This window comes from Zootoca vivipara, chromosome 2, assembly GCF_963506605.1.
Source record: "Zootoca vivipara chromosome 2, rZooViv1.1, whole genome shotgun sequence".
NCBI lineage: Eukaryota > Metazoa > Chordata > Lepidosauria > Squamata > Lacertidae > Zootoca > Zootoca vivipara.
The window spans coordinates 94844772-94858519 of NC_083277.1; the positions used below are offsets into that span (position 1 = coordinate 94844772).

The following is a 13748-nucleotide window of genomic DNA, read 5'->3' on the forward strand; positions in this document are numbered from 1 at the left end:
TGGCCAATCTATTGAAAAACCACACAGCGCTATAACAGACCATAAAATTTGTGCTATTACCATGCAAAAATGACAAAAAATTAGTTGGGGGGAGGCAAGGGATGGGGCCGTGTACCACCTGGGTGTACTCCGTGGACCCCCAGGGGTCCCCGGACCCCTAATTGGGAACCATTGTTTTAGAGGGTCAGATTGGATGACCTTAGGTCCCTTCCAATTCTGTTACTTTATGGCTAGGTGGAAGGCAACGTGTCTGCAAGCCTACAAATTTCTTGCTGAGTAGGGGAGTTAAATGGTGGATTGTATGTTGTATGTGCAGTGAAGGTGCTAGGTAGGTAGAAGGAGAAAGAGAGAATGTGTCTGCAAGCAAGGAAAAGTGAGTTTAAATTCTGGTGGTGTAGTATAATGGGCTGAATCTGGTCAAGCATTGGTTTTCAGAGTTTGGAATGGAATTTAAGAAATGGAGTTTAGAAAGAAGTGGAGTTGGTATATCATGCATTGAGATGAGTATCCAAAGAGTTTTCACCATGTTGTCAGCAATTTTTGTGAGCTGCAAAGTTTAGGCACACACGAATTCATAATTAGGCTTTGGCATAAGGGAGGCAGAGAATTTAGTCTGCCCATGGCTGTAATTATTAAATATATGAATTCTGGTCATTTCACTCGTACATAAGGGAGTGGATGATTTTCTGTTAATAACCAGAAATAGAGCACACAAATAATAATAATCCACATTTGTGTAATTTTGGAATAGAAATCTGTACCCCAAAACTTGTAGAAAAAGGAGGCAAAATAAATCCCAAATTCCTTTGCCTGGGGTATATGTCTGTTTGGTGCAAGAAACAAGAAATAGTGTAGCAAATTATATTAGGACTCCAAACTAGGAAAATGGATATAAACTGGCTTTGGAAATTTTTTGCTAGGTTTCTGTTTTTTTGTTTGAAATCTAACCCTATTTTTAAAGTCTATTCCTCACCTTTCCCTTCCTTTATTCAAATTATGATTTAGCCAAGAGCATTTTAAATGGTACAATAGATTTGCTGAAATATGAACTCTGTACATGCACAGAGGCTATGTCAGCTTGAAGAGAAAGAGAAAGGAGCAAAATGAAGTTTTAATTAAGAGGTTGCCAAGTTCCAAAATCTAACATGCCAAATTCTTTCCACAGGTATAAATATCAGAGTACTCCTACTATAAGTCTGTCTAATAATAATATTCCCTTTCAAACAGGATGAATGAAGGGGAAAAATACAGGATGGGTGATGCCTGGCTTGAGAGCAGTGCATGTAAAAAGGATCTGGGAGTCTTGGTGGACCATAGACTTGACATGGGTCAACGGTGTGGTGCAGCAGCTAAAAAGGGGGCCGATGCAATTCTGAGCTGCATAAATAGGAGTATAGCATCTAGATCAGGGGAAGTAATGGTGCCACTGTATTCTGCTCTGGTCAAAACCTCACCTGGGGTGCTATGTCTGGTTCTGGGCACCACAGTTCGGGAGGGATACTGACAAGCTGGAACAGTGTCCAAAAGAGGGCAACCAAAGTGGTCAAAGGCCTGGAAACGATGCCTTATGAGGAACGGCTTGGGGAGCTGGGTGTGTTTGGCCTGGAGAAGAGAGGGATAAGGGGTGATATGATAACCATGTTCAAATATATAAAGGGCTGTCGTGTGGAGGAGGGAGAAAGGTTGTTTTCTGCTGCTCTGAAGGGGCAGACACGGAGCAGTGGATTGGACTGCAGGAAAGAAGATTCTACCTAGACATTGGGAGGAACTTCCTGACAGTGGGAGCTGTTCGGCAGTGGAGTTTGCTGCCGGGGAGTGTGGTGGAGTCTCATTCTTTGGAGGTCTTTAAGCAGAGGCTTGACGGGCATATGTCAAGAATGCTTTGATGGTGTTTCCTGCTTGGCAGTGGGTTGGACTGGATGACCCTTGTGGTCTCTTTCAACTCTATGATTCTATGATTCTAGGATACACGAACCTCAAAGAGAATTCAGAACCATATAAGGAACTTGTGTCCTAATTAACAAAAATTTTGTCCTTGTTTTCTTCCATAGCCAAACTAGGTGAAGTAAATTAAACAGACAGCTTCCCAAGAAGAAATTTCTATAATATTCTCCCTTTTTCTGATTGTTATTATTATTTTCTAACTAATTATGTCTTTAGACCCCAACCCCCTGCAGGTCTATTTTCAAAGGATGTTTTACAGGAAATCAAAATGATAAATAACATCTCCTCACCAACTAAGCAGCCTGTCAATGCACCACAAGTGGCCACAACAATTTATTCCCATAAAAGACTTGAGGAACTGAGTAATTGTATTATGAAGAACATTTTATCTCTTTGATCACAATCTAAGAAGGAAAGAACCTAAAAAAAACTATAACATTTCATCAAGGGTTAGAAAGCCCTTGTGCACAAAAGGTTGGAGCTACATGCAAAGTCAGCAAAAATTATCTCAAGTTCACCTGATTGCCTCAAGATATACAAATGATGTAGAATTAATAATTTGTATGTTTTGTGTATTATGTGTTATTGTGTAGGAATGCTGAAATGTGTTGAATGGGACTGACAAAAGGAGGGAATTGTTGGGTGTAATAGTTTCTGTGTTTAATATTCTTTGTATAACGTATTATTGCTTACACCCCAATGGAGGATTCTCATGCATTTAATTACTTTAATAGATCAGTCCAAGATTTAGATTAGATCAATTTATGACCGCATTTCTTTCTCCCACCTGGAACTCTGCAGTGTACCAGCCTTCTCTACACATTTTAGATTGTTTTAATTCATTCTATCAAGGAGAAGCTTCAGGATTCATGAAAGCCCAGATAACAGGAAAATTATATATGCTTTGATTTAGCAGGAATGATCCCATACAGGGTTAAATTCACAATTGGACAGCAGCTCTTTGCAGAAAGGTTTGGAAAGTTAATGGGGCTAAATGACTTAGTTCTGATTGGACATGTATCCCAGGTGTAATGAACTTTCTTTGGTCCCCTTGGAACAACTGAGCAACTTTCCTATAAGTGCAAAACCAACGCCAAATAATGCATCCCATAGAAAGGTCAAGGCAAGGACATCTCTCTCACGACATGTTCAAAACCTGTCCAAAACCTATGGCAAGGCGAAAATGGTCAAAGGGAAGCCCTTTAAGGGATCCCCCAGGAATTGTTGCTATGGAATGCTGAAGGTCAAGAGACCAGAGTAAGCTAGATTGACACCTGGGAACATGCACACACAAAAAGGCAAAACAAACAGCATTTTCAGTTGCTGGTGGTCCTTCCTGTTAAATAAGCATAGCCCACTATTGAGAAAAAAAATGTTTTACCCAAGGTGCCAGAATTCCACAAGTAATATAGTATTGTGATAGCAGTATCCAGAGCATGTGCCCTCTGTGCCAAAAACAATCCAAGGGCAGGGGTGCTGCCCCCACTGGGGATCCAGAGTGGAGGGTTCATCCCTATGGAAGAAGTGGTAGTAGATTTCACTACCACCAGCTAGAGGCTTCAGCCATTTTTAAGAGGCTGGCTCCCCTGGGTTGGAACCACATTATTGGATCCCATAGCCATTTTTTAATGTGTTCTTTGCTTAGTCCCATGTATTTGCTGATTGATCGAACAACCATGCCCCACATAATGGCCCTGTATCGAGGTATCCCTCCAGATGACGAGATTCCTCTCTTGGAGTGAAATCTGTCACAAAAAGAAAGGGGGAAATGAAGGGCCAGTACTTTTATTTAAGACACACCTAATTGATATGAAAATACACAGCACATTGTATAGAGGGGCTTAAAGTGAGAAAAATGCAGGGGCCCCATGGGCGTGTAGCTTGCAAACTGTTATCAAATGCCTGCCTTTCTCTACACGCCCAGTAAAGGAGGAGGGGAGTACAAGCTGGGTTCACAGGACCAGATAAGGGAGAAGGGTGTATTGCATTTGGAAAACATGTGTTTTTGTAGTTAAGGAAATAAGGTGTTGGCCTGTTTTTGACTGTATAAAAGTATTGTAAATCCACAATTCAGTGTGCAGGTTGCGAGCTGATTGCACTGCACCATTTACTTAGCATATGCTGAGCAAATAAATCTTGTTGTATCCTGCCTGGCATGTTGCCTCTTTGTGTGGTTCCATTGCTCCTAATACCCGGGTGGGACTTAGGTCCTACACCCCCTTTAAAATAAACAAATAACAGTATTCCGACTGCTAGACCAGAAGACCTATTAGGGTCAGCACAGATGTCACGGTTGTACCATACAAAGTGAAGCGAAGTAAAATAGCAATATCCCTAAACTTCCACAGTGGAAGTAACCTCTTTTTGAGATGCTCCCTGTTCCATGCTACCATTTCTGTTTGGCATAACACCTGACTTAGCACCTGTAAACAACACTGAGGAACCATGGTCTGGACTCAGCTGAAAAGGGAAAATATCTGCAGCCCAGAATCCACTCACCTACTGCTGTGGTTCATCACCTCTCGCTGCTTGTCAATGGTGTCCATCATATCCAGGTACTGGAAATCACATATGTATAAAATGAGTAACCTGAGTTTGAAATTCAAGCAGCAGGCAGGCAGGCAAATGTACTCAGGAGTACTGGGACAGCTGAACTTTTCTACCCTCAGGCCACAGCTTTTCTTCCTAGTCCTCCAGTTAACATGTCTATAGATTTTTAATCCCACCCTTCTACTCATGAGCTTTGGGAGACGCACAGTGTCCCCCCTGCATTTTAACCACACAACAATCCTACACAACAATCAAGGTTAAGTTGAGAGGTAGCGTGGCCTAAACTCATTCAAATAGCTTTATGGTTTGAACCTGAGTTTCCCCAGTCCTAGCCTCAAGCTCTATTTGCAAGACCGCAAGTCTTTCTTTGCTGTGGGAATGTTATCACTGTAGTCACAAGAACTGAAGGTAAACACCAAGATGCTGAAGAGCAACAGGTTAGATCCACAGGCGTCTTGTCAAGTATACAGTGGTACCTCAACTTACGAATTTAATGCGTTCTGAACACGCATTCGTAAGTTGAAAAAATTTGTAAGTCGAATCCCATAGGAATGCATTGGGAGAAAAAATTCGTAAGTCGAAGCAACCCTATCGAAAAACTCCTATCTAAACCGTATCCAAGATGGCGGACGGAGCTCCGTTTGTAAGTAGAAACATTCGTAAGTAGAGTTATTCGTAAGTCAAGGTACCACTGTACAGTGGTACCTCGGTTTATGAACACAATTGGTTCCGGAAGTCTGTTCATAAACTGAAGCGTTCATAAACTGAAGCGAACTTTCCCATTGAAAGTAATGGAAAGTGGATTAATCCGTTCCAGACGGTCCGCGGAGTAACCGTTCATAAACTGAAGCGAACTTTTCCATTGAAAGTAATGGAAAGTGGATTAATCCGTTCCAGACAGGTCCACGAAGTACTTAAACTGAAGCGTTCATAAACTGAAACATGGGTGTAATTGGTTCTGGAAGTCTGTTCATAAACTGAAGCGTTCATAAACTGAAGCGAACTTTCCCATTAAAAGTAATGGAAAGTGAATTAATCCGTTCCAGATGGGTCTGCGGTGTTCATAAACCGAAAATTCATAAACCGAGGTGTTCATAAACCGAGGTGTTCATAAACCGAGGTTCCACTGTATATAGGAAGAGCAAGGATTCATTCAATCAAATGGATTACTTTCAGGGAGTTTAAGGAATTAAGTTTTCTTAGCTGGACTAGTTCAGATGATATTTCTGGGAGGCCGAGAGTTACACAGACCTCTGAGCACTGAGAGGTGCTCCTAACCATTTCTCTTGGCTTCAGCAATTCTACCAGGCCACAGGGATCCAGCAAGATGATTTTACAGTAACAATCCTCCCTAGACCAGACCAGACAAACTGGTCCAGGCTTTCTTCAATTTCTAGTATGTTCAAAGTAGTTTGCCATCTGAAGCTGTGAGGGTTCTGTAGATCAGAACAACTTCCTCTGGCGACTTGGGAGGAATCACCAAGTGATGTTAGAAATGCAATGCCCTCAAGATCAAGCACCATTACAAATTAACCCTTCCACTCCATAGAGAACCTGACTGAATCCATGGATGAAGAAGACAGGACAGCTCCATAACACATACCCCCAAAAAACTATCAAGCAAAGCTAACAAACCTGTCTAGAGTTCTTCTCCTTCAAGCTTATCACCTCTTTGCTGAGCACTTGGGTCATGCTCCGACTCTTGCAGAGGATGTTTTGACGTTCTTGGTTGTGTTCCATGGCTTGATCTGGGCCAGAGGGAGAAAGAGAAAGTGCATAAATGAAACTTTCCACCAAATATTCTGCTCAGGGTGAGCAGCCAGTGATGTGTAGTCGATAGAACGTTGGACCCAGACCTGGGAGTCTGGGGTTCTAGTCTCCACTCAGTCATGAAACTCAACGGGGTGACCTTGGGCCAGTCACTAACTCTCAACCTAATCTACCTCACAAGGCTGTTGCCACCTTGAGCTCCTAACAACAACAACAACAACATATTATTATTATTATTTATACCCCGCCCATCTGGCTGGGTTTCCCCAGCCACTCTGGGCGGCTTCCAACAGAAAAATGAAATAAAATAATCTATTAAACATTAAAAGCCTCCCTAAACAGGGCTGCCTTCAGATGTCTTCTAAAAATCTGGTAGAAAAGGGGCGGGATATAAATGCAACCAACCAACCAATCATATACCGATGAGGTCAGTTTTGTCCCAGAGTCACAAATGTGAAATCCAACAATTGCTGTTCGTATGTTCCCTGTGCATCTGGCATCAAAATGGGGAGTGTGACATATGAAGAGTCTTGCCGGAGTAAACCAAACACTCTGTTTTCAACAGGGGCCTACCAGTTACCTCCGAGACGCTCATAATATAAACTAAAAAAAAAAACCCAGCAAATGTGCTGCCCTCCCTCCAAGCCCAGGATGTTCTGTCAACTTCAAATAACTGTGAGCCTGTCTGAAAATCTTCTTTGGTCTCAGGCTGGATGTTGACCTCTTGTCCCTCTTGTACAGGACCGTTGGGTACAGGGCAGGCCGCCGCAGCAGCTGAACGTAGAACTCTAAGCACGTAAAGGGCTGGCGCAGCTGCTCACCCACAGCCTTCAGGATGTCACTGGGCACATTGTTCCCGGCCAATTCCAGTTGTCGTAGTGCCCGGTTGCTATGCAGGCAATTCAGGAGTGCACGGCCCCCCAGGAGCCCAATGTTATTCCAGCGCAGATCTAAGTAAGAAGAAAAGCACCACACACGACACCACCAGTTAAACACGAGTGTGGCGATTCGCCCTGAGTCAGGACCCAGAGGGTAAGGGGTTAAGCTGGGGACAGTTAGAACCCTCAGGGGCGGGCTTAGCCAAGGGATAAAAACCCCTCCCGAGTGGCAGTTGCAGTTGGAGTTGGAGTTGAGTGAGTTAGTGAAGTCAGAGTTGGTTGGGGAGTGAGAGTCAGAGAGCTAGGTGGAGTATTGGGGGGGGGGGAGGAACAGACAGACAGGATAGCAGTTTGTTATAAAACTAGTTGTGTTGTGTTACTTAGAAGGTATAGGCCGGTATAGGCAACAGTTTTAAGTTCATGTACAATATCATCAATCCAGTAACCGCACACATATGTACCAATAAATAAACTAAACTTGTTGTTTTTAAATCATATCCTGGTCTGTGTCGTCTGAGAAGGGAAATAGCAAGTATCCAGCTGGCAGTCTGAGGGGAGCTGCAGCCTGGGATACAAAGTGTCATTGGTGCAGCATCAATTGATCTTGAAAACATCCAGTGGTGCTGTACAGGTCCAGGCAGGACCGTGACAACAAGATCTTGCTTTTCCAAGTTTTCACACACCAGCAGCTGAAACTAGGCCACTGGGGTGTGTGTGTGTGTGTATTAACTATAACTGCAATTCATCGAGGGTCCAGTGAAAAGGGCTGGGAGGCTAATCTCTAGTGGCATTCCACTTCATGTCTTTTTTTGTACTAGGGAGATAAATGCTTGCTGAACTGCTGCAAAGTTTAGCAAAGCAACAGATCCATACTTTATTATACGTGTGTGAAACGAACAGTATAATTCTATGCATAATTAGAGGTGCTTAAGCCCATTAATTACTACGGGTTTACATGTGCACCAAATTCTGCACAGGGCTCCACTTGGAAATGCTTCTGTAAGGATACTTTGTAGGCTAGGGAGACTTTGCCCATGTGTGTGTGTGTGTGTGTGTGTGTGTGTGTGTGTGTGTGTGGAGTTTTGAGTATTTTGCCATGCATTGCTTCAGGTGCCAGCCAGGCAGCCAATAAAGCTCAATGGCTGAAGGCCTCATGCCAAAAGGTGCATGACAGGCCACTAAGGCCATGTCTGCACCTGTACAGTTCTAAGCTTGACTTGCCCTGGTTTGGTTGGTCAAGAGTGGGCAAATTTATATCTTTCTGAACAGAGTATCGAAATCTGCAAAGTGAGATGCCCAACTGCCTCAGCACCACCTCCAATTCTGCAGATGCTGCTTGGTAGCATTTGGTGGCTGCAGTGCAGGAGTCAAATGATCCCAGGGTGAAAGCGGGTCACTGTGGAGACAGGGGTCGGACACATCCATGCAATGCCCTGCAGATACCTTCAGAAGTAGGCAGAGTCCAAGGCTCAAGCCAGGAGAGCAGACATCGCTTCCCTGAAAAAGGAACTGGGCTGACAAGGAGGGGAAGATGCTTCGCTGCTTAGAGCAGTGGTTCTCAAAGGGTGTGGCACCCCCCTCCCCACTGATGTAGCTGGGCAGAGAAGATTCAAGGACCATCAAAGAAACATTTAAACATTTCAGTGTGGTATAACATAGTATCAAAATAATATATTTTTATTTCTAGAATATGGATAGGTATCTTTTTAAAATGAGAGCAAGAGCATCAAGTAATACTAAGGACAACCCTAGCTGTTTTTTCCAATGTATTGCTGATCGATTTGGTGTAAAAAGAAGCAGAACAGACAATCACGGAAAATGAAGATGCCAAAACACTAAGATAAACCACCGTGACAATCTCCCTGATATGAGATATAGTGTACTAACTTATAACTAGTGAGGACTATTTATCAGGTATAATTTATAAGCATTTAAGTTTCTTCATTTGATTTTGGTTTAGGAGTATTATACCTGATAAATATTTTGGAATAGTCCTCACTAGTTATAAGTTAGTACACAATTGATTTGGTGTGGCATGAGTAGATTTTTATTCTAAGTGTGTGGCCCAGAGAAGTAAGTCTGAGAGATTGGTCTTACCAAGTTCCCGAAGACTGGAATTGGCTTTCAGCGCCATGGACAGCTCTCCTGCCCCCTGGTGGTTGATCTGGTTATTGCGCAGATCCAGGTACTGGATGTGACCATTGGCGCCAAGGCCCTCGCAGAAAATGGCAAAGCTTTCTTCCCACACACCCACGTTGTTCCATTCCAAAGTGAGACTGGAGTTGGGAGCGGGGAAGAGTCAAAAACAAAGGCAAAGAGACCACGTTAGGCAAGAGCACAGCTAAGACTGGGCTATACACCAAGCAAGGAGCCTTTAATTTTCCTCCCACTCAGTACCAATTTTATGAGGTAATATTGTGTGCCAATCAATAATTTTGTAGAGACAAGAAAGAACCCACCCAGTCTTTTCAGTTTCGCTGAGCAACAACAGGAGATGCTGCTCTCGGTCAGATTTCGAAGAAATGGATGTGATACGTGCACACAGCGCACCCCCAGAAGGGTCCAAAAGGAGCAGATGTAGCCCGAAATCCCTGTGGCTGCTCACCTCCGGATTGTCTTGTTCTGCCTGAGCAGTTTCCCCAGAGCCTCTGCCCCCACAGATCGTAGGTTGTTTCCCTGAAACAAACCAAGCCCCAGCAGTTAACAGGATAACATATGAGCATGGCAGGGTCAGACCAAAGGCCCACCTAGTCTGTTATCCTGGTTCTCAGATGCTTGTGGGAAGCCCTTAAGCAAGCCAGGAACACAATGGCCCTCTCCCACTCATGGTCCCCAGTAAATGGGATTCAGCTGCTTGTTTTGCCTCGTTGTCAGGTACAAGAACATCAACACTACAAATGACACTGCTTTAAAATAACTTTTTGTACCATGGCTTCACCCAAGGACACTTGGGAGTTAGAAACTTGTAAAGATGTTGTGACTAGCTCTTGTGAATGTGAACTACACATTCAGTGTAGTTCACATTCAGTGTTATATTTTCATTATCAACTATTATTTTTATGATTCTGCTGTTGTACATCACTTTGTGTTATTTGAACTAAAAAGCAGGGTGAAATTTATTAAGTACATAAATAGAATCCAAGATTCCTTAGGGGAGAAAGCCATGGCGTTTAAACTTCAAAAAATCTGTACTAGCAACATAGGCACACACTACCTACATTTGAGGTCTGGGCTAATCATACGCTGCAACTTAAGCAAAATATTTGTCTCTCTTAGCTTGTGGTGGGGGGTAATGAGGAGCTAGTTATTTCTTATTGGAGCTTTGTTCCACATGTGTTTAGGACTGGGATGCAAAACCATATGCACAGAACCTGTAAGAGCTTAAAGCAACTAACTGGGACTTCTGATTCTGAATTCCTGCCTTTACGTTTAAAATTGTACCTCTGCAACCATGAAGATGAGGAATTTAGCCTTTAAAAATAGCTGGGATTCTCATTGCAGTCTTTTCTGGACCCCACTACTTGGAAGTGGAACCGACTCACCTTCAGATCCAAGGATTTCACAACAGTGTTGGAACAAAGTCCATGAAGTAGTAGCTTAGCCCCTGTAAGGGAAAAAGGAAAGAGCAGTTACAGTAATTTCTTTTTGTACTGCAGGTCTGGCCTCTCAACCCCTGGGTATGAGCAGCAAGAGTCAGCAGATATTCATTTCAGTCAGGCAAGCTCTGTTGTTAGCAATTTCTTGCTATGATTCTAACACAGGAGTACCCAAACAGATGCACTCTATATGCTGTGGTCAATTTCCATCAGCCTCAGCCAGCATGGCCAACGGTCAAGGATGATGGATGAGTTGTAATCCAAAATATCTAGAACACACTATGTTGGCTATCCCTGCTCTAATGGGTGCCAAAAGGTCTTCCTCTGGAATTATGTGTTACCTATAACTCTAGCCTGGGAAAGCTGTTTCAAAGGGGAGCCATAACTCATTTATAGTACCATCTTATGCAGGCATCCCCAAACTTCGGCCCTCCAGATGTTTTGGACTACAATTCCCATCTTCCTTGACCACTGGTCTTGTTGTAGGCCAGAGTTGTAGGCCAAAACATCTGGAGGGCCGCGGTTTGGGGGTGCCTGATCTTATGCATGTTGTGAGCTATCAGGCCCAATCCAAGGCTTTGCTACTGGCTCTGGGCTCAAGTTCTCAATAGAATGCCTTTCCCGGTTTCAATCAACCCACACTTGGAGGTCTGCAGTGGGGAGGAGGTATGTTCTGGGGAGGGAGCCCTGAGGGGCAGTCTTCCTCAAGCTTTGGACTACGACTCTCATCAGTGCCAGCCCACATGACCAGTGATCAGGGAGTGCAACAAGTGCATCTAGAGGGCAACAAGCTTTCCACCCATGTTTTAGGGTTAGAAATAAGCCTGTATTCTCAGGATGCTGTATTCTGGCCCCACTGCCAATTATTGCATACAGTAGTGCAATCACAGAAATTGCAGTGCATGCCTAGCCCTGTGTAAGAGGCTCTGTTAACAACATGTTCTTTGGGAAGTGGGAAAATTCTGTTTCAGTGTAATATTTTCTGGGGCTTAGTCTGTTAAATGCAGTCTTCATATTATGGGAAAATGCCCTAGCCTGGGTGGCTGGTAATTAGCAGGCAATTTGGGGGTGGTGTGGTGTTAACCCTTTCCTTCCCTACTGTGGCACTGAGGAAAATCTATTTTCTGCAAAAAATCAATTTTACATCACTTCACACATCATTGTTTGGCTCTTGATGGGATTTCAAATGCACCCCCTCATAGAGGCATCATGGTTCTGAATAGAGACCAAATCCCCTTACGGAAATTGCCACCAGCAAGTATTCCAAGCCCTTTTTTTCCTGGGCCTTCCATGGCAACTTGCAATCTTTTGTTTTATTCCTTCCCAAGTGATACATGGAAACCCCTTTTACGAGGAGCAGAAATTCCCACTTGCGCAACTGCAATGAAAGCATATGGGTGACAGAGCCGCATCAGCAACTAAAGGACGGGTGAGAGGCCATGAGGAAAAGAGGCCACAGACTATGGCTTTTACTGTCTATTCTCAGGAAAGGACAGAAATCAAGAATTGCCTTATGAACAAACAGAGCCCCACCTTCTTCACTCAGCATACAATTGCTCAGCGTGATCTCGGTGAACTGGAGTTCATCCTGCAAGAGCTTGCCCAGGACCCCGCAGGTTTCCACAGAAAGGGTGTGTGTAGCTAAATCCAAGCGGCTTTTCCCTGAGGCTTCCTCCAAGTGCTGCAGGATACTTTCCTGGGGTTCAGCACCGCTCTCCTTGCACAGCCTAAGGTAGGACCGTCGGAAGTCATCCATCTCTGTGGCAGGCATCAGTGTCACTCATGCCCCTCCACGTAGATGAGGAATTAAGAGGGGTCCTGGTATGAAATGGCAGCCGAGGGTAGCCTGGGGGAAAGCAACAGTCAGATATTACCACCCTGATGCATGCTGCTGAGTGCTTTCTCTCAGGTAATCATGCTTTTAAGATTTTAAGAAAACCCCACATAAGGGCACTAGGAATGGCACCAGCCTAGCCAACTTTACCCCAAGACAAAGCAGTCAGGTTTCCAAACACTCACTGAGGGTTGCTAGAAATACAGCCTCACCCTTCAACTGCCAGCGCCAGCCTATGTAACTAAGGGAAATGGAGCATGATGGGTAATGTAGTTAAATCCTTCCTCTGCCAAATCCTATTATTTAGGAAGTAAGGCATGCTGGGAGTTGTAGTTTAGCAGTAATATTTGACTTTCTCACGGACATTCTCTCTGCTAAGGAGTTCTTGTTTTAAACATACACACACATAACGATACATATAAAATCAAATTAGAATCTGATAAAGAGTTTATGAAGTAATGAAGGCAACTTAACAAGAACTAGAGTCGGCAGATCAAGCATGTTTAAAAGGTCCTGACTTGAGAGACCTTTGGTGCCTGTTTTATGGGGCAGCCGTTCTCTAAAATAGGAGGCACCTGTGGTCTTCGTGTGGTGTAAGAGAACCCTTTTAAAATAAATATCTAGTTGTGGGACTGTTCTACACGATTCCTGAACATGAAAGACTAGCGAGATTCAAAATGCAAGTCTGGCTAGTCTCTCATATTCTGTGGAAATGTAAGGTGCTGAAATCTGGGGTGCACATTCTGCAGAATACCGGACTTTGGAAAAACTTGTTTGTTTATTATTTATTTATTGTGTTATCAAATTAATGCATTAATTTAACTGGGAACGATGAAGCCAGCCTTTCACACAAAGATGCCAAGTTGTTGTCTCCATCCCTGGAATCACACATGTTTTATGTGAGAAACTGTTATAGAAATGTGGGGTACAATATGACTCTACAGTGTGCCATCAGGGATGAGAATTAGACACTTTATGCTTATGTGAGAACAATCCACTTACTTGTAAATTAGTTCACAGTAACAGTTCAGCCTCAGGATGAGTCCACACATACATGTTAACCACTCAGTGACTGCAGCAAAAGTAACCACTATCACATTTCAAACAACATGTATCACCTCACACTGCCAAGCACAGTTCTTTTCAATAGAGGCAGTTAATTCTTGTGTCTACAAG

The 13748-nt window shown here is 43.6% G+C and overlaps 1 protein-coding gene across 5 annotated transcripts in view; it reads right to left on the bottom strand.

The window, feature by feature from the left end:
- The window catches only part of LRRC45 (leucine rich repeat containing 45), a 29426-nt gene that overhangs the window by 13678 nt on the left and 2000 nt on the right, over positions 1-13748 (bottom strand). The window contains exons 1-8 of one of the 5 annotated variants that reach the window (XM_035104273.2): positions 12785-12830; positions 12272-12584; positions 10685-10746; positions 9748-9818; positions 9240-9418; positions 7086-7214; positions 6130-6242; positions 4444-4502 (exon numbers count right to left, since the gene is read on the bottom strand). In XM_035104273.2, coding sequence (XP_034960164.2) covers positions 4444-4502; positions 6130-6242; positions 7086-7214; positions 9240-9418; positions 9748-9818; positions 10685-10746; positions 12272-12509 — 851 coding nt within the window. In that variant the 5' untranslated portion in view covers positions 12510-12584; positions 12785-12830. Of the gene's footprint in view, positions 1-4443; positions 4503-6129; positions 6243-7085; positions 7215-9239; positions 9419-9747; positions 9819-10684; positions 10747-12271; positions 12831-13748 lie in introns of those variants that run through there. The other 4 variants (XM_035104274.2, XM_035104275.2, XM_035104272.2 and 1 more) reach the window with 4 other exon arrangements.